The sequence below is a fragment of the Salmo salar genome, chromosome 11, assembly GCF_965601325.2.
Source record: "Salmo salar chromosome 11, fSalSal1, whole genome shotgun sequence".
NCBI lineage: Eukaryota > Metazoa > Chordata > Actinopteri > Salmoniformes > Salmonidae > Salmo > Salmo salar.
This window is the reverse complement of record NC_138301.1, coordinates 98,559,962-98,579,892: the sequence shown is the minus strand read 5'-3', so window position 1 is coordinate 98,579,892 and position 19,931 is coordinate 98,559,962. Positions and strand designations below refer to the sequence as shown.

General features: G+C 44.1%; 1 protein-coding gene across 1 annotated transcript; it reads right to left on the bottom strand.

Annotated features, from left to right (window-relative positions):
* Positions 1-646: 646 nt before the first annotated feature.
* Positions 647-2,501, bottom strand: tmem250 (transmembrane protein 250). The gene is made up of 2 exons (XM_014128689.3): positions 2,239-2,501; positions 647-1,933 (listed from the first exon to the last, which is right to left on the bottom strand). Exon 2 carries the CDS (start codon positions 1,738-1,740, stop codon positions 1,321-1,323), a length of 420 nt encoding a protein of 139 aa, XP_013984164.1. The 5' UTR covers positions 1,741-1,933; positions 2,239-2,501; the 3' UTR covers positions 647-1,320.
* Positions 2,502-19,931: the final 17,430 nt, after the last annotated feature.

The following is a 19,931-nucleotide window of genomic DNA, read 5'->3' as shown; positions in this document are numbered from 1 at the left end:
TTGAGCACTGATCTGAAACAGACCGAATAGAAAGTAGCATGGTGGAAACTTGGCTTGCACACGGTTTACTGTTTAAGTACTGAAACAGAGGCTGAGAATATAACTAGGGCCAGACCTTTTCCTGGCCAGGACCTAGGCTTGTGGAAAAGGGGACAAGGAAAGAAGGAGAATTTAGGAGAAATTGATCAGGATTTCAGTACTTAAAATGAACAATGAGAAAGTTATTGGCACATGGTGAGTGAAAACTACAGGCTTTACACATGACCACACTGATAAACATTCTGAATAGGTTTTCATCCTATCATTACAGCCTTTCCTATACTTATCAGATCAGTCCTAGTGTAGGGAAGAAGCTGAGTAAAGGAGGCCATTGGGACACAGCCACAGCCATTGTTTTGGTTGGCAGAGACGGAGGTGTCTGGTTGTGATTGGCTATTGTTTTCTGAGGGAGGCCGAACAGAGTGTTCTCTCTGCGAGAGGGATTCTGGGACCACGTGAGGGACTAAACGAGCACTTCACCCAAAGCCACCCACTGTAACTAACTCGCACTGTTACAGACTCGATGACACAGCTCAAGCAGCAGGCCATGCCCATGGCAGATATTAGTGGCATCAACAAGACACAATCTGCAAACACTCCCACATACTCACTTATCCATATACTTTACAGCACGATACTGTTGCTTTTTATTTTTTTTATCAAAAGACGATGTATAAAATAATAATGTTACAAAAAGAATGTTGGTCACCTAGGGAATTGATTCCAACACCAATACGAACATTTCCTTTATGTTTAGAATTCAACATTTTGCGTGATTTGTTTTCTCCAGTCAAACAGAAGATAGCATGTTTTCCTTTCTAGGGTCTTGAGAGGCATCCCACCCCTCATGGTCCAAACTAAAGTAAGGCTTGTTATTACAGAAGTCTTAGAGTAAGTATGCATCAGCTTTTTTCAGGCAATTAGCACCAGAGTGTAACCATACATTCTGTCCACCTTCTATTCCTGGTCATCCTTACGCCTTCATCGCAACTGCTGCTGTGTGGTAATGTTTTGGTACAAAATGGCTGCTGTGCTGTGCTGACATTGGTATATAACAGTGCACACACTGTATATAGACTTTTTTTCTACTGTGTTATTGGATGTACATTGGTTTATTCCATGTGTAACTCTGTGTTGTTGTTTGTGTCTCACTGCTTTGCGTTTATCTTTGCCAGGTCGCAGTTGTAAATGAGAACTTGTTCTCAACTGGCCTACCTGGTTAAATAAAGGTTAAATATTTTTTTTATTTTTTTAATCCATGGTCACTGTTGTCACCAGAAGCTACATGTCCACAAACACCATGAAGCACCAGCCCAGGCCTCCCACCAGGAACATTGTGACCTGCATACTGTAGATAAACAGGTTGTTGAGCACCCCAAAGTCAAGGCGCCGGTGTCCTAGCAACAGCAGGATGACGGACAGCTTGTACTGCAGCCGCAGGAAGACACGGGCGCTCACGTACTGCAGGCAGAATAGAGCCGACAGCGCCACCCAGAGGAGGGAGGTCAGAAGGCTGCAGCCGAAGTAGAGCAGGAAGCGCAGGAAGCCGTACATGCAGCGTGAGCGCAGGTAAAGGTCAAAATTGTTGTACTTGGTGCGCACAAGCTGGGTGGTGTGTGCAGGCCCACAGGCTGAGTGCATGCAGGTGGTGTGGGGACCATGGAAGCTACGCACACGCCGAGGGATGGGGATCACAGGCATGAGTGGGAGAATTGAGCCGCAAGCTTCTGTGGGGAGTCACGGCAATAGGCCTTGTCCTCTGCTTCAGGGGTGGTGGGGGTTAGCATCATTGACTGGCTTAGAGCTTAAAACGGAACCCCAGGCATGGAATGTGGGCCTCTGATTAGGTCTGTTTGGAGTCTGTCGCTACAGGCATCCAAAAGGCAACAAGGCTCTGTAAAGAGGGCACAACACATTTATGTTACATTTTTGTGTTACACACACCCAACTAAATATGGACATTGCAAGGAGCGATCCCTCTCCCTCACACACTATGATAGCAGTGTGACATTAGGACAGCCTTGATAGTAAAAGCAGTAAATCATGGTTTATGCTGCTTATGTCTATTGAAAATGCTCATTCTCAAATATTTTAAAATCTCTATTATGGATGTAGCCTGGGCCTATAGACTTGACCGCTTGGAAACGTCGCTTGACATTACAATATGTATCTTATTTATCAAGCTGAAATTGTACATACCGTTCGTTTAGAAAAATGATTTCGAGTTATTGAAAGATGTCTTGCACAATGAATTCTCAGCATTCGATTCGATGCTCATACATGAGTTCCTCAAACTCGTCGTAGTATGCTGTGAAACGACTGCTGCAAGTTATCATGTTATAACTCGTCGGATAAAGACCTTTCAAAAACAACAAACAGTAATTACAGCCCTCTGATACATCATTGTATTGACATAGATGGCTATGCTTGCTACAATGTAACTCAACAGGGGCGGTAGTGTTGCTCTGACAACTGGTGAATACATCCTGTCGTAAAATGTTTCAGTCATTCTTCTCACGACAACATCTGAAATTTAAAGGAGAAGAGTTCAATTGTTTTTTTTTTGTCCAGTTTAAAACTGTAGTTGGTTCTCTTTTTTGCCTTGGGGGTGATAGAGATTGTTATTGTGAGAAAAATGGCTTGCCAGGCTACCTCCCCAAATCCAAGTTGCATAGAGGCTAATGATTTCCGTGAATGTGTGATGACAGTGAAAAACTCTTCAGTGTCAATGCCAGTCAAGCCAAACTGAAAAATGGTTTTGAAATTAAAAAAGTATTGGAGAGAGTTCAGAAAGAGAATACATGGCCACATCATGTCATAGCCTCAGAGAACAGAGATCACCCCCAATCTGTCATTGTAATATTGGGAGACAGTGAACTGATAGTTTCACCCTAACACAAAAGGCCTAACCTAAGGTTTAGCCACTACAGTCATTCCTAAAGCATGTTGACCTAGTAAGTGTGTTTGAAACCTATAGATGAATTCAAATGTGCATCTAAATACGTTTTATAAAGTATACTTTAACGTTTAAAGGTCCAACAAAGCGTTTTTTTAAATCTCAATATCAAATAATTTCTGGGTAACAATTAAGTACCTTACTGTGATTGTTTTCCAATCAAAAATAAATCGCAAAGAGCATTTTCTAAACCAAGAAATTTGCTAGAATTGTCTGGGAGTGTTCTGAGTGCGGAGGGGGAAACTGAAAACGTTCTGTTATTGGCAGAGAGATAACTGAACTGAATGACTATCGCCCCGTTGCACTCACTTCTGTGATCATGAAGTGCTTTGAGAGACTAGTCAAGGATCATATCATCTCCGCCTTACCTGCAACCCTAGTCCCACTTCAGTTTGCATACCGCCCCAACAGGTCAACAGACGATGCAATCGCCATCACATTGCACACTGCCCTATCCCATCTGGACAAGAGGAATACCTAGGTAAGAATGCTGTTCATTGATACCAGCTCAGCATTCAACACCATAGTACCCTCCAAGCGCATCATTAAGCTTGAGGCCCTGGGTCTCAACCCCGCCTTGTGCAATTGGGTCCTGGACTTTCTGACGGGCTGCCCCCAGGTGGTGAAGGGAGAAAACAACATCTCCACTTCGCTGACCCTCAACACTGGGGCCCCACAAGGGTGCATGCTCAGCCCCCCCTCCCCCCACCCACGATCAGAGGGGGGTGTGGTCTACACAACACATCACCGGGGGCAAACTACCTGCCCTCCAGGACACCTACAGCACCCGATGTCACAGGAAGGCCAAAAAGATAATCAAGGACAACAACCACCCGAGCCACTGCCTGTTCACCCCGCTACAATCCAGAAGGCGAGGTCAGTACAGGTGCGTCAAAGCTGGGACCAAGAGACTGAAAAACAGCTTCTATCTCAAGGCCATCAGACTGCTAAACAGCAATCACATACTCAGAGAGGCTGCTGACTTACATAGAGACTCACTAGCCACTTTATATAATGTTTACATATCTTACAATACTCATCACATATGTATATACTGCATCTTATACCAACTATTGCATCTTGCCTATGACGCTCAGCCATCGCTCATCGATATATCTATATGTACATATTCTTATTCCATCCCTTTAGATTTGTGTGTATTAGGTAGTTGTTGGGGAATTGTTAGATTACTTGTTAGATATTTTTGCACTGTCGGAACTAGAAGCGCAAGCATTTCTCTACACTTGCATTAACATATGCTAACCATGTGTATGTGACCAATACAATATGATTTGATTTTTGGTTTGGAACGCTCTTTGTTTTTGGTCTATTAACTAATGCACCAACTGGTGATGTAACCAGGCAGGTCAAAACTCACTCTGACCAAAACTGGCTGAAATTTCAAACAGCTCTAACACTAAAAGCACATTATCATAATTTTAAAAATTTCTAAGTATTAGTCCAATCTCATAGTGTGGAAATATATACAGTTGAAGTCAGAAGTTTACATACACCTTAGCCAAATACATTTAAACTCAGTTGTTCACAATTCCTGACATTTAGTCCTAGTAAAAATTCCCTGTCTTAGGTCAGTTAGGATCACCACTTTACTTTAAGAATGTGAAATGTCAGAATAATAGTAGAGAGAATGATTTATTTCAGCTTTTATTTCTTTCATCACATTCCCAGTGGGTCAGAAGTTTACATACACTCAATTAGTATTTGGTAGCATTGCCTTTAAATTGTTTAACTTGGGTCAAACGTTTCACGTACCCTTCCACAAGCTTCCCACAATAAGTTGGGTGAATTTTGACCCATTCCTCCTGACAGAGCTGGTGTAACTGAGTCAGGTTATTAGGCCTCCTTGCTCGCACACACTTTTTCAGTTCTGCCCACAAATCGTCTATGGGATTGAGGTTTGTGATGGCTTTGTGATGGCAACTCCAAAACCTTGACTTTGCTGTACTTAAGCCATTTTGCCACAACTTTGGAAGTATGCTTGGGGTCGTTGTCCATTTGGAAGACCCATTTGCGACCAAGCTTTAACTTCCTGTCTGATGTCTTGAGATGTTGCTTCAATATATCCACATAATTTTCCTTCCTCATGAAGACATCTATTTTATGTGCACCAGTCCCTCCTACAGTAAAGCATCCCCACAACATGATGCTGCTACCCATGTGCTTCACGGTTGGGATGGTGTTCTTCGGATTGCAAGTCTCCCCCTTTTTCCTCCAAACATAACGATGGTCATTATGGCCAAACAGTTCTATTTTTGTTTCATCAGACCAGAGGACATTTCTCCAAGAAGTATGATCTTTGTCCCCATGTGCAGTTGCAAACCGTAGTCTGTCTTTTTTATGGTGGTTTTGGAGCAGTGGCTTCTTCCTTGCTGAGCAGCCTTTCAGGTTATGTTGATATTGGACTCGTTTTACTGTGGATATAGATACTTTTATACCTGTTTCCTCCAGCATCTTCACAAGGTCCTTTGCTGTTGTTCTGGGATTGATTTGCACTTTTCGCAACAAAGTACGTTCGTCTCTAGGAGACAGAATGCGTCTCCTTCCTGAGCGGTATGACGGCTGCGTGGTCCCATGGTGTTTATGCTTGCGTATTATTGTTTGTACAGATGAACGTGGTACCTTCAGGCATTTGGAAATTGCTCCCAAGGATGAACCAGACTTGTGGAGGCCTACAATTGTTTTTCTGAGGACTTGGCTGATTTCTTTTGTTTTCCCCATGATGTCAAGCAAAGAGGCACTGAGTTTGAAGGTAGGCCTTGAAATACATCCACAGGTACACCTCCAATTGACTCAAATGATGTCAATTACACTATCAGAAGCTTCTAAAGCCGGCTGTCGGAAGAGAGAGTAGACCAAGGTGCAGCGGAGTTAGTGTTCATCTTGAAATTTAATTCGAACAAAGAGAACACTACAAAAATGAACAAAAACACGACAGCAAAACAGTCCTGTTAGGAAACACTCTAAACAGAAACAATCCCCCACAAAACCCAAAGGAAAAACATGCTCCTTATGTGTGACTCCCAATCAGCAACAACGAACTACAGCTGTACCTGATTGGGAGCCACATAAACAAAGAAATACAAAAACATCGAAAAATGAACATAGAACGCCCACCCAATGTAACACCCTGGCCTAACCAAAATAAAGAACAAAACCCCCTCTCTATGGCCAGGGCGTTACAAGCCATGACATAATTTTCTGGAATTTTCCATGCTGTTTAAAGGCAAGGTCAACTTAGTGTATGTAAACTTCTGACCCACTGGAATTGTGATACAGTGAGTTATTGTCACATCCTGACCAGTAAAATGGGTTATTTGTTATTATAGTTGGTCAGGGCGTGGCAGGGCGGTGTTTGTTTTGTGTGTTTGGGTATTTTTGGTTTAGGTTCTAGTTTTCCTATTTCTATGTTTAAATCTAGCTTTTCTATTTCTATGTGAGTTTTGGCAATGACCTCCAATTAGAGGCAGCTGGTTGTTGTTGTCTCTAATTGGAGGCCATATTTAGTTCTGTTTGTTTTCACTTGTGTTTGTGGGTGGTTGTTTTTTGAATAGTCCTTGTGTCCTTACGGAACTGTTGTTTGGCGTTAGTTTACTTTTGTTTAAGTGTTCTCTTAAAAATAAATTAAAGAAGATGAGCACGATACCCGCTGCGCCTTGGTCCAATCCTTACGACGCCTTTGACAGTTATAAGTGAAATAATCTGTCTGTAAACAATTGTTGGAAAAATGACTTGTGTCATGCACACAGTGGATGTCCTAACCGACTTGCCAAAACTATGGTTTGTTATCAAGAAATTTGTGGAGTGGTTGAAAAACAAGTTTTAATGACTCCAACCTAAGTGTATGTAAACTTCCGACTTCAACTGTGTAAAACACGGGAAAATCACATTTTTGACTTTACTGGGGCTTTAACTCATACATTCATGAAACATAGTTCCTTTAGTCATAATTTGTTCCACGACAGTGGTACGAGCAGTTGGCTAGCCATAAACTGTACATAGCCATAAGATCCTCAAATACTATAATGTATTTCAAAGCACTGAGCCAAACTTGGGAAGCATTTCACTTTCTGACGTCACTAGGTCATGCACTTTTGGCCGTGGTGCCGTGCCCTCCCCTGGACGGGTCGCATGTCACCCCTGTAAACTGTCTCTAACACTTCTCTAACTTTCCAACAGATCAAGCAACCTTCATTGGGAAGATTTACAAGGTGGCCAAATGATTACAGCCTGGCTATTTGTCAGACGGCCAGACGGCCGGGGGAGAGACAAGGCACACGCAAATAAATCATGAACAGAGTCATTTTTAAAAAGAGTTTATTACAGTCGTTAATGGTGCGCCAGATTACTTTGCACAGGATTTAAAGGTATATTATGCAAAATCTGAAAAACAAACCTTATAATACTTAATCAAACATGCATAAAGCTGTCGCCAGGGCTTAATAAATTATCCCAATTACCTTACTTCCAGATTGTGATTGCTTTTACTAATTAAATCAACAGTGTAATAATTTGAGTGGTGGCTGAGGATTGATATCAGATTTGCGAACACAGAGATAAGGACTTCTGCAGAGAGCTCTGGGGATTATGATTAAAATGGGAGGGCATCTATTCCATCCATTACAGAATGCTTTATTTCTCTACATGCCCAGTTGCCCACCAACTGAACTGCTTTGTAGGGAGAGCTCTACTAACCAAATTAGGTTGTCACAACATTGTCACATGGTAATGTCACAACTTATTTGCAACGTTGTGATAACGTCATGCAGCCTATTAGTAACAAAGCCCTGTCAAACTCTACAAATGCAGCAAAGTGCTATGAAAGATTGTAAGAAAGAGAACTAGATCCTAAGTCTTGCAGTGATGGTACTGGTGATTAAAGGGTGTTGGTGGAGGGAAAGGAGGGAGTCACTGCACCAGGAACCAAAGAGCAAAAGGGAAAAGTATTACAGGAACTTTAGTCCAAAAATATAACTAAATGTAATAAAAGTAAACTGCTGGTTTAAATAATGACAACAATAACCCTGCGTAGGCCTACAGTACATCTAAAAAGGCTACCTCACCAGATGGTGACCAGTGAGCATTAACCAAGTAGGCCATCGGAGAGGCACGTGTACCTGGTATAGAGAAGGGTGGAGACACTGTCCCGAAGAAGGGGGTAATGTAGTGACCTTAACCTACCACCTAGCAACCTCGTCAAGAGGTTCAGACCTCTTGTCCTAACGGTTAAGGTGTTGGCTTAACAGTCACTGAGTCCGGATTCGAGTCCTGGTGGGGGTACCCTCCGAATTCGCTACAATATGATGTGGTTAGCTGATACGTAAAATACCTCTTCAGGCGTTGTAAGAGGTGGCATGTGTCAGCAACGCCTGAGCAGGAGAACACAACTTATAACTAGACACATCCAGTGCATTCGGAAAGTATTCAGACCCCTTGACTTTTTCCACATTTTGTTACATTACAGCCTTATTCTAAAGGATTAAATACATTTTTCCCTCATCACTCTACACACAATACCCCATAATGAGTTAGCAAAAACCGTTTTTGAGTTATTTGCAAATGTATTAAAAATAAAAAACAGAAATACCTTATTTACATAAGTATTCAAACCCTTTGCTATGAGACTCGCAATTGAGCTCAGGTGCATCCCTTTTCCATTGATCATCCTAGAGATGTTTCAACAACTTGATTGGAAAGGCACACACCTGTCTATATAAGGTCCCACTGTTGACAGTGCATGTCAGAGGAGGTGGAACGGGTAAGAAGGTTCGTACGATTCTCACTAGAGGAGTGATACGTTTTCGCAACAGAATCTTCGTAAGCTTGGACGCGCGAGGTTCGACTTCAAACAAGGAAGCAAAATAGAATCCATTGTTCTATATTGTTGTAGGCGGTTTTAGCAACAGCAGCGCTAGACTGTGGTTGACATGAATGATAGTTCTGACGGTATGGGTGGGATGATGAAAAGGACCTGGATGGTCTGTGGTGAAAAGTAAAAGTTAAAAGAATGGCCCTGCTATAAGCGCTGCTGACAGCAGTGGCACTTCTAGTGTTGAGAACGTGAAGAGGGTGAAGGTAGTGAAAAACAAAAGTAATGATGTGTCTCATCTAGACCCTATTCGATTAACCAATGCCGTTAAGAAAGAGATAGGGGAAGTCACATTAGCCCGGTTCATTGGTAATGGTAGACCGTTAACATTCTGTGCTGACCATGTTCAGCAAGGGGAGATTCTGAAAATGAAAACTCTCAATGGGAAGAAAATCACAGTCATGTCTGGAACTTTGGCTAAGCTGAGGGTGGTCATTTCTGGAGTTCCACTATATATATGCATAGATTATAGAAAATAAAATGGTAGAAGCCAAAAGGCTGTTCAGTAAGAAAGAGGGGCAGAGAAGTGAAAGCCTGTCATTATTATTCATATTTGAGAAGGTTGTACCTAAGAAAGTACAGATGGGATTCCTGGATTTCACTGTTAGAGAGTTTGTCCCACCTCCATTAAGGTGTTTTAAATGCCAAAGAATGGGACATGTAGTGGCTCTGTGCAAAGGAAAGAAAAGATGTGCCAAGTGTGGAGGGGAACATGATTGTGGTGAATGTGGGAACAATGTCAAGGTTAAATGTTGTGGACTACAGGAAAAGGAGGGACGATCACGCCCCCATTCACAACGACGGGGCTGTAGTGGAGCGGCTCGAGAGTTTCAAGTTCCTTGGTGTCAACATCACCGACAAACAATAATTGTCCAAACACAACAAGACAGTTGTGAAGAGGGCACGACAACACCTTTTCCCCCTCAGGAGACTGAAAAGATTTGGAATGGGTCCGCAGATCCTCAAAAAGTTCTACAGCTGCACCATCGAGAACATCCTGACCGGTTGCATCACCGCCTGGTATGGCAACTGCTCGGCTTCCGACCGTAAGGCGCTACAGAGCGTAGTGAGTACGACCCAGTACATCACTGGGGCCAACCTTCCTGCCATCCACGACCTATATACTAGGCATGTCAGAGGAAGGCCCAAAAAATGGTCAGACTCCAATCATCTAAGTCATAGACTGTTCTCTTTGCTACCGCAGACTGGGGCGAAGGTTCACCTTTCAACAAGTCAACGACGCTAAGCACACATCCAAGACAACGCAGGAGTGGCTTTGGGACAAGTATCTGAATGTCCTTGAGTGGCCCAGCCAGGGCCCGGACATGAACCCGATCTAACATCTCTGGAGGGACATGAAAAGAGCTGTGTAGTAACGCTGCTCATCCAACCTGACAGAATTTGAGAGGATCTGCAGAGAAGAACGGAAGAAACTCTCCAAATACAGGTGTGCCAAGCTTGTAGAGTCCTACCCAAGAAGACTCGAGGCTGTAATCGTTACCAAAGGTGCTTCAACAAAGTACTGAGTAAAGGGTCTGAATAATAATGTTAATGTGATATTCCAGCATACATTTTTAAACCTGTTTTTGCTTTGTCATTATAGGGTATTGTGTGTAGATTGATGAGGGGAAAAAAACGATTTCATCCATTTTAGAATAAGGTTGTAACGTAACAAAATTTGGAAAGAATCAAGGGGTCTGAATACTTTCTGAATGCACTGTAGCTAACTGATAGTTTCAGCCAAACACAAAAAGATTAACCTTATGGTTAGCTGTAGCCTGCCACTAGTTTTCTCCCATTTGGTGGGTGTGGCCTGATCATGGCTGTGACCATTTGAAAACACGAAACTTGTGCAGCGCACACCATACATTCTCCCTCTGGGCCACCATGATCACACCATTCTTCAACTGGTCGTTCAGTACAGCACCGTTTCCGTTGAACACCATTCTGTCACATGATTACAACATAGAATTTTAACGTTTTACAAACAGTACCAGTCCAAAGTTTAAAGGGTTTTTCTTAATTTTACTATTTTTGACATTGTAGAATAATAGTGAAGACATCAAAACTATGAAATAACACATATGGAATCATGTAGTAACCAAAGAAGTGTTAAACAAATCAAAATCTATTTTAGATTTTAGATTCTTCAAAGTAGCCACCTTGTGCCTTGATGACAGCTTTGCACACTCTTGGCATTCTCTCAACCAGCTTCATGAAGTAGTCACTTGGAATGCATTTCAATTAACAGGTGTGCCATATTAAAAGTTAATTTGTGGAATTTCTTTCCTTCTTAATGCATTTGACGCAAGTTAAGGGTGGTATACAGAAGATAGCCCTATTTGGTAAAATACCAAGTTCATATTATGGCAAGAACAGCTCAAATATGCATGCTCAGCTACCCTGAAAGAGACGTTCGTTTCCCTAAATGCAACAAAAGTGAAATGTTATGCTAATTTAACCCCTCTCCGGTAACACTTTGTTTTAAGGGGTAATTACACTGTAAAAATATTGCAATTAATTGTAATAACTCATAGTTACACTGTAATAACATGTAACTGGTGGTAATTGCGGTCTGTAATTACAGAGGTGTAACAACAAATGCTTGTTACCATGATTGTTATAAATGGGCAAGTTTATACTAAATTAATACATTTAGTGTTTAGTTTCTTCTCAGCTGCATCTGATTCAGTAGTAACCTTCCAGAAGGTTGTAATCTGGACAGATGCGCTTGGTGTCCGAGATTACAAAGATTGGAGGCTCAATAGGGTTTAATTACCTAACCGTGAATGCACACTCTTCAAAATCTCCACTCAATGCTGTTGCTAGCGCTTGCCTCCAAAAAGTGTACGATCTGGGTTAACTTGGTTGAGTTTACAATAACAGATCAGATATTTTATTTAACCTTTATTTAACCAGGAAGGGCTCATTGAGATTTGAAATCTCTTTTTCAAGAGCGTCCTGGCCAAGATAGGCAGCACCAAGTCATTACACAATTACAGACAGACAACATGAAAAACTACATGTAATCTAGTAACAACCATATAATTCACAAGAGTATAACAAAATCATAAAACAGCAAATTAAAAATATTGACAGGTCAGGGAATCAGCCTCAAAATCCTTCATCAGTGATTTAAAAACACCAATCGGGACAAGTTCTTCCAGTTTTAAAGTATTTTGTAAGGCGTTCCAAGCCGATGGCGCAGAGTACATAAAAGCCCTTTTACCAAATTCAACCATTAGCAGGATAAAGTCCTGCAAACAAAGAGAGTACCCACCACATTTCTGAACAATAAAAATGCCCAAATAAATTGGTAGTAAACCCAAAATGGCTTTGTAAATAAAAGTATACCAGTGACTGAGCCTACGAGTGACTAGAGAAGGCCAGCCAACCCTGGTATATTTATTTATTTATTTATTTTTATTTATTTCACCTTTATTTAACCAGGTAGGCAAGTTGAGAACAAGTTCTCATTTACAATTGCGACCTGGCCAAGATAAAGCAAAGCAGTTCGACAACATACAACAACACAGAGTTACACATGGAGTAAAACAAATATACAGTCAATAATACAGTAGAAAAATAAGTCTATGTACGATGTGAGCAAATGAGGTGAGATAAGGGAGGAATAGGCAAAAAAGTCCATGGTGGCAAAGTAAATATAATATAGCAAGTAAAACACTGGAATGGTAGATTTGTAGTAGAAGAAAGTGCAAAGTATAAATAGAGATAATGGTGTGCAAAGGAGCAAAATAAAATAAATAAATACAGTAGGAGAAGAGGTAGTTGTTTGGGCTAAATTATAGATGGGCTATGTACAGGTGCAGTGATCTGTGAGCTGCTCTGACAGCTGGTGCTTAAAGCTAGTGAGGGAGATGTGTTTCCAGTTTCAGAGATTTTTGTAGTTCGTTCCAGTCATTGGCAGCAGAGAACTGGAAAGAGAGACGGCCAAAGGAGGAATTGGCTTTGGGGGTGACCAGAGAGATATACCTGCTGGAGCGCGTGCTACAGGTGGGGCTGCTATGGTGACCAGTGAGCGGAGATAAGGGGGGACTTTACCTAGCAGGGTCTTGTAGATGACCTGGAGCCAGTGGGTTTGGCGACGATTATGAAGCGAAGGCCAGCCAACGAGAGCGTACAGGTCGCAGTGGTGGGTAGTATATGGGGCTTTGGTGACAAAACGGATGGCACTGTGATAGACTGCATATTTTGTAAATGACATCGCCGAAGTCGAGGATCGGTAGGATGGTCAGTTTTACTAGGGTATATTTGGCAGCATGAGTGAAGGATGCTTTGTTGCGAAATAGGAAGCCAATTCTTGATTTAACTTTGGATTGGAGATGTTTGATGTGAGTCTGGAAGGAGAGTTTACAGTCTAACCAGACACCTAGGTATTTGTAGTTGTCCACATATTCTAAGTCAGAACCGTCCAGAGTAGTGATGCAGGACAAGCGGGCAGGTGCAGGCAGCGATCGGTTGAAGAGCATGCATTTAGTTTTACTTGCATTTAGGAGCAGTTGGAGGCCACGGAAGGAGAGTTGTATGGCATTGAAGCTCGTCTGGAGGGTTGTTAACACAGTGTCCAAAGAAGGGCCAGAAGTATACAGAATGGTGTCGTCTGCGTAGAGGTGGATCAGAGACTCACCAGCAGCAAGAGCAACATCATTGATGTATACAGAGAAAAGAGTTGGCCCAAGAATTGAACCCTGTGGCACCCCCATAGAGACTGCCAGAGGTCCGGACAACAGGCCCTCCGATTTGACACACTGAACTCTATCAGAGAAGTAGTTGGTGAACCAGGCGATGCAATCATTACAGAAACCAAGGCTATTAAGTCTGCTGATGAGGATGTGGTGATTGACAGAGTCGAAAGCTTTGGCCAGGTCAATGAAAACGGCAGCACAGTATTGTTTCTTATCGATGGCGGTTACGATATCGTTTAGGACCTTGAGCGTGGCTGAGGTGCACCCATGACCAGCTCTGAAACCAGATTGCATAGCGGAGAAGGTGCGGTGGGATTCGAAATGGTCGGTAATCTGTTTGTTGACTTGGCTTTCGAAGATCTTAGAAAGGCAGGGTAGGATGGATATAGGTCTATAGCAATTTGGGTCAAGAGTGTCCCCTACTTTGAAGAGGGGGATGACAGCAGCTGCTTTCCAATCTATGGGAATCTCAGACGACACGAAAGAGATGTTGAACAGGCTAGTAATAGGGGTTGCAATAATTTCGGTAGATAATTTTAGAAAGAAAGGGTCCAGATTGTCTAGCCCGGCTGATTTGTAGGGGTCCAGATTTTGCAGCTCTTTCAGAACATCAGCTGAATGGATTTGGGAGAAGGAGAAATGGGGAAGGCTTGGGAGAGTAGCTGTGGGGGGTGCAGTGCTGTTGACTGCAGTAGGGGTTGCCAGGTGGAAAGCATGGCCAGCCATAGAAAAATGCTTATTGAAATTCTCAATTATAGTGGGTTTATCGGTAGTGACAGAGTTTCCTATCCTCAGTGCAGTGGGCAGTTGGGAGGAGGTGTTCTTATTCTCCATGGACTTTACAATGTCCCAGAACCTTTTTGAATTTGTGTTGCAGGAAGCAAATTTCTGCTTCAAAAAGCTAGCCTTAGCTTTTCTAACTGTATATAAAGTGTAGTGGTGCGTAAGGATTTTGCTGTTTAAAATAAATCTCAATGCGTCATGGTAAAGGGTGTCAATTGATCTCAAACACAGAGCAGAAGCATTCATATATAAAATATCTGTAACGGTTGTCGTAAGGATTAAAACAAGGTGCAGCGGGAACGTGTAAACTCATCTTCTTTATTAAATCAAAAGAAGGAAAAACAAACAAATCACATATACAAAACAACGAACGACACTAAACAGTCCTGTCAGGTGCACAGACACAAAACAGGAGACAACTACCCACAAATCCCATAGAAAAAACACGCCTCTTCAATAAGACCTTCAATTAGAAGCAACGAGGAGCAGCTGCTTCCAATTGAAGGTCAACCCCATTAACTAAACATAGAAATAGAAAGACTAGAACTAACATAGAAATAAACTAACAAGAACATAGACCAACAAACTCTGAAACACTCTAAACAAACACCCCCTACCACGTCCTGACCAAACTACAATAACAAATAACCCCTTTACTGGTCAGGACGTGACAATATCCCCATAGTCTAGTAAAGTCATAAATGTAGCTGATACTAGCATCCTTCTGGCTTCAAAAGAAAAACAGGCCTTACTCCTAAAATAAAATCCCAACTTCAGCTTCAATTTTCAATCTTCAACTTCAAAAGTTGTTGAATATGCAATTTAAAAGAGAGGCTGTCATCAATTAAAATTCCAAGATATTTACATGAGGTTACAGTCTCAATCTCATTGCCCTGACATGTAGTAATAGGTGAAAAGTTCAGAGATCTATTTCTTGCTTTAGAAAACACCATTAGTTTAGTTTTGTCAGTACTGAGGATAAGCTTCAATTGACACAAGGTATGTTGAACGGTGTAAAAAGCAGTTTGCAAGTTCTGGAAAGCTTTTGTGAGAGACGAGGCACAACAATAAATAACAGTATCATCAGCATAAAAGTGAAGTTGCGCATTTTGCTCAATTTGTCTAAATTATTTATATAAATAGTGAATAAGAGGGGACCAAGTACAGAGCCCTGGGGCACACCATTACAGACAGACAATTTAACAGACATGAGCCCATCAAATTGAGTGACTATCAGACAGATAGTTAGCAAAACATGCAACGGCATGCTCCAAAATACCTACACTTGACAATCTCTGCCTCAGTATAGCATGATCAACTGTATCAAAAGCCTTAGAGAGATCAATAAAAAGTGAGACACAGTGCTGTTTTTTGTCAGGGCTTCAGTGATATCATTTAAAACCTTCATGGCTGCTGTAATTGTGCTGTGCTTCTTCCTGAAGCCCAATTGGTGCGTTTATAAAAAACTTTTTTAGCTGTTCACTCACAAGGGTTTCAAGTATTTTGACCAGGGGTGACAGCTTTGAGATTGGCCTATAATTATTTAAAAGAGTTGGATCTGTATATGTACAATATAGGTCAATCTCAATGACTGGGGTCTACCATACCGGTGTCATCCCAACCTGAACCTCCCTGCGAGAGGATAAACCTGTAACGGCTGTCTGAAGAGAGAGTAGACCAAGGTGCAGCGGAGTTAGTGTCCGGCTCTGGTGGCTCCGGACAGGCGGGCGGCTCTGGTGGCTCCGGACAGGCGGGCGGCTCTGGCGGCTCCGGACAGGCGGGCGGCTCTGGCGGCTCCGGACAGGCGGCCGACCCTGGAAGCTCCGGGCTGGCGGGCGGCTCAGGGGGCTCCGGGCTGGTGGGCGGCTCTGGCGGCTCTGGCCCAGGATTCACCAGGCTGGGGAGACATGAAGGAGGCCTGGCCCTGGGCGCAGGCACAGGACTCACCAGGCTGGGGAGACATGAAGGAGGCCTGGCCCTGGGCGCAGGCACAGGACTCACCAGGCTGGCGGGCGGCTCTGGTGGTTCCGGACAGGCGGGCGGCTCTGGTGGCTCCGGACAGGTGGGCGGCTCTGGCGGCTCCGGACAGGCGGGCGGCTCTGGCGGCTCCGGACTGGCGGGTGGCTCTGACGGCTCCGGACTGGCGGGCGGCTCTGACGGCTCCGGACTGGCGGCGGCTCTGGCGGCTCCGGACTGGCGGGCGGCTCTGGCGGCTCCGGACTGGCGAGACCCACTGGAGGCCTGGTCCTAGGAAGAGGCACAGGACGGACGAGGATGGGGAGACCCACTGGAGGCCTGGACCGAGGAGGAGGCACAGGATAAACCGGGCTGTGGGGGAGCACTGGAGTTCTGGTACTTAGGCTATTTACCCACACTCCAGGCTGAATGCCCACTTTGGCCCGGCACGGGCAGAGCGCAGGCATTGGGCGAACTGGACCCTCCCAGCGCCCTGGAGACACAGTGCGCAGAGCCGGTGCAGGATAACCTGGACCGAAAAGGCGCACTGGAGACCAGACGCGCTGAGCCGGCACAATCCGTCCTGGCTCGATGCCTGCACTCGCATGGCACTTGCGGGGGGCTGGCCTATAGCGCACCGGGCTATGCACGCGCACTGGAGACACCGTGCGCTTCACAGCATAACACGGTGCCTTACCAGTACCACGCTGCCTGCCGTAAGCACGGGGAGTTGGCCCAGAATTCCTTCCTGGTTCCGCCACACTCCCCGTGTGCCCCCCCCCAATTTTTTGGGGGGGCTGCCTCTCGTGCCTGTTGCGCTCCCTCGCTTCGTACCATTGCCTCTCAGCTATCGCCGCCTCGATATCCCACTGCGGGCGGCGATACTCCCCAGCCTGAGTCCATGGTCCCCCTCCGTCCAGTAATTCCTCCCATCTCCAGGAATCCTGAACGCTCCTCTCCTGGCGCTTCTCCTTCCTCCGCTGCTTGGTCCGTTGTTGGTGGGTGATTCTGTAACGGCTGTCTGAAGAGAGAGTAGACCAAGGTGCAGCGGAGTTAGTGTTCATCTTCAGGAATTTATTAACGATGAAAGAACACTATACAAAAAACAAGAAAACCGACAGCCAAACAGAACTGTCAGGTGCAAACACGAACAAGACAGAAAACAATCACCCACAAAACCCAAAGGAAAAATAGGCTACTTATGTGTGACTCCCAATCAGCAACAACGAACTTCAGCTGTGCCTGATTGGGAGCCACACACGGACCAAAACAAAGAAATACAAAACCAAGTACACCACAGAGTACATGTAATATCTGCACAAGTTTAATGTAATTACTAGATGTTACACAGGATTTAGCTACTTAAAATGAAGTGTATCTTCAGAGATACTTACTTGTAATTAATGTGGACTTATATAGTACATTACCCATCCTGACAACCTGGGCCTCATTTTAAGGCTTCCGGAAGCGCCATCCAAGTGGGAGGATAAACACACTACACCACAGAGTACATGTCAAATCTGTATAGGTACAATGCAATTACTAGGTGTTACACTGGATTTAGCTAGTTAAAATTAAGTGTATCTTGAGGTGTACTTGTAAAATGTATCGGAGGGGGGGTAATTAGTGTGTACTTATATAGTACGTTAGACATTTTAAAGCTTTTGGAAGCACCATCCAAGTGAAAATATACACACTAGTACACCACAGAGTATTCATAGTATCTGCATAAGGACAATGTAATTACTAGGTGTTACTCAGGATTTAGCTAGTATAATATCTGTTAGATTTATAATTTAATTAAACAAAGAACACAAAACATTAAGAACACCTACTCTTTCCATGACATAGACTGGTATTTTTGGTATTTTATTAGGATCCCTATTAGCTATTTCAAATGCAGCAGCTACTCTTCCTGCAGTCCACACAAAACATGAAACATGATATAATAAAGAACATGAATAGACAAGTACAGCTCAAGGACAGAACTACATACATTTAAAAATGGTACACGTAGCCTAAATATCAATACATACACACAAAATATCTAGGTCAAATAGGGGAGAGGCGTTGTGCCGTAAGGTGTTGCTTTATCTGTTTTTTTAAAACCAGGTTTACTGTTCATTTGAGCAATATGAGATGGAAGGGAGTTTCATGCAATAATGCCTCTATATACTGTAATACTGTACGCTTTCTTGAATTTGTTCTGGATTTGTAGACTGTGAAAAGACCCCTCAAGGCATGTTTGGTGGGGTAAGTGTATATGTCAGAGCTGTGTGTAAGTTGACTATGCAAACTATATGGAATTTGGAATCCATTCATGTTTTTTATAAAAATAAGAAGTGATGCAGTCAGTTTCTCCTCAACTCTTGGCAAAAAGAGACTGGCATGCTGTCACGGCTGTCGTAGGAAGGAGCGGACCAAAGTACAGCGTGTGTGTCGTTCCACATTTTATTTTCACTGTGAAACTATGCAAAACATACACATAACTAAAGAACAAAAAAACAACAAACCGTGACGCAGAGGTGAAACTCTAATTGGAGATCATCCCAAACAAAACCCAACATAGAAATACAAAACTAGAACATAACATAGAAAAACTAAACTAGAAAACCCCCTGTCAAAACCTGACCTACTCTACCATAGAAAATAACAGCTTTCTATGGTCAGGACGTGACAGTACCCCCGCCAAAGGTGCGGACTCCGAACACACCTTAACAACAACAACAACAAAAAACACAAAAAAAAGGGAGGGTAGGGAGGGTGACTAATGTCTATGGTGGCTCTGGTGCAGTACGCAGAACCTTCTCATCCCGCGGATCCTCCAGCAGAGGAGGCAGCTCCGGTTCGGGACATTACCCCCGCTCCACCCGCTGATCCCTCCGCTTTTGTGTCACCGGACCCTGGATCGTCGCCGATGGGCCCGGACCGAGGATCATCACCGGAGGTTCTGGACTGCAGACTGACGCTGGAGGTTCTGGACTGCGGACCGGCACTGGAGGTTCTGGACTGCAGACCGCCGCTGGAGGTTCTGGACTGCGGACCGCCGCTGGAGGTTCTGGACTGCGGACCGCCGCTGAAGACTCTGGACTGCGGACCACCGCTGAAGACTCTGGACTGCGGGCCGTCTCAGGAGGTTCCGGACTGCGGGCCGTCTCAGGAGGTTCCGGACTGCGGGCCGTCTCAGGAGGTTCCGGACTGCGGGCCGTCTCAGGATTTTCCGGACTGTGGGCTGTCTCAGGAGGTTCCGGACTGGGAACTGTTGCTGAAAGCTCTGGACTGGGAATGCACACTGGAGGCCTGATGTGTGGGGCTGGCACAGGTGGCGCCAGACTGGTAACACGCACCTCAGGGTGAGTACGGGGAGCAGGAACAGGACACACTGGACTGTGGAGGCGCACTGGAGGTCTGGAGCGTATGGCTGGCACAATCCGTCCTGGCTGGATGCTCAGTTTAGCCCAGTAAGTGCGGGGCGCTGGTACAGGATGAACTGGGCTGTAAAGGCATACTGGCGACACAGTGCGTAGAGCTGGCGCAGGATATCCTGGACCGAGGAGGCGTACTGGAGACCAGGAGCGCTGAGCCGGCACAATCCGTCCTGGCT

Coding starts and splice junctions, on each gene's coding strand:
- tmem250 (XM_014128689.3), bottom strand. CDS start 1,740: ATGCCTGTGATCCCCATCCCTCGGCGTGTGCGTAGCTTCCATGGTCCC.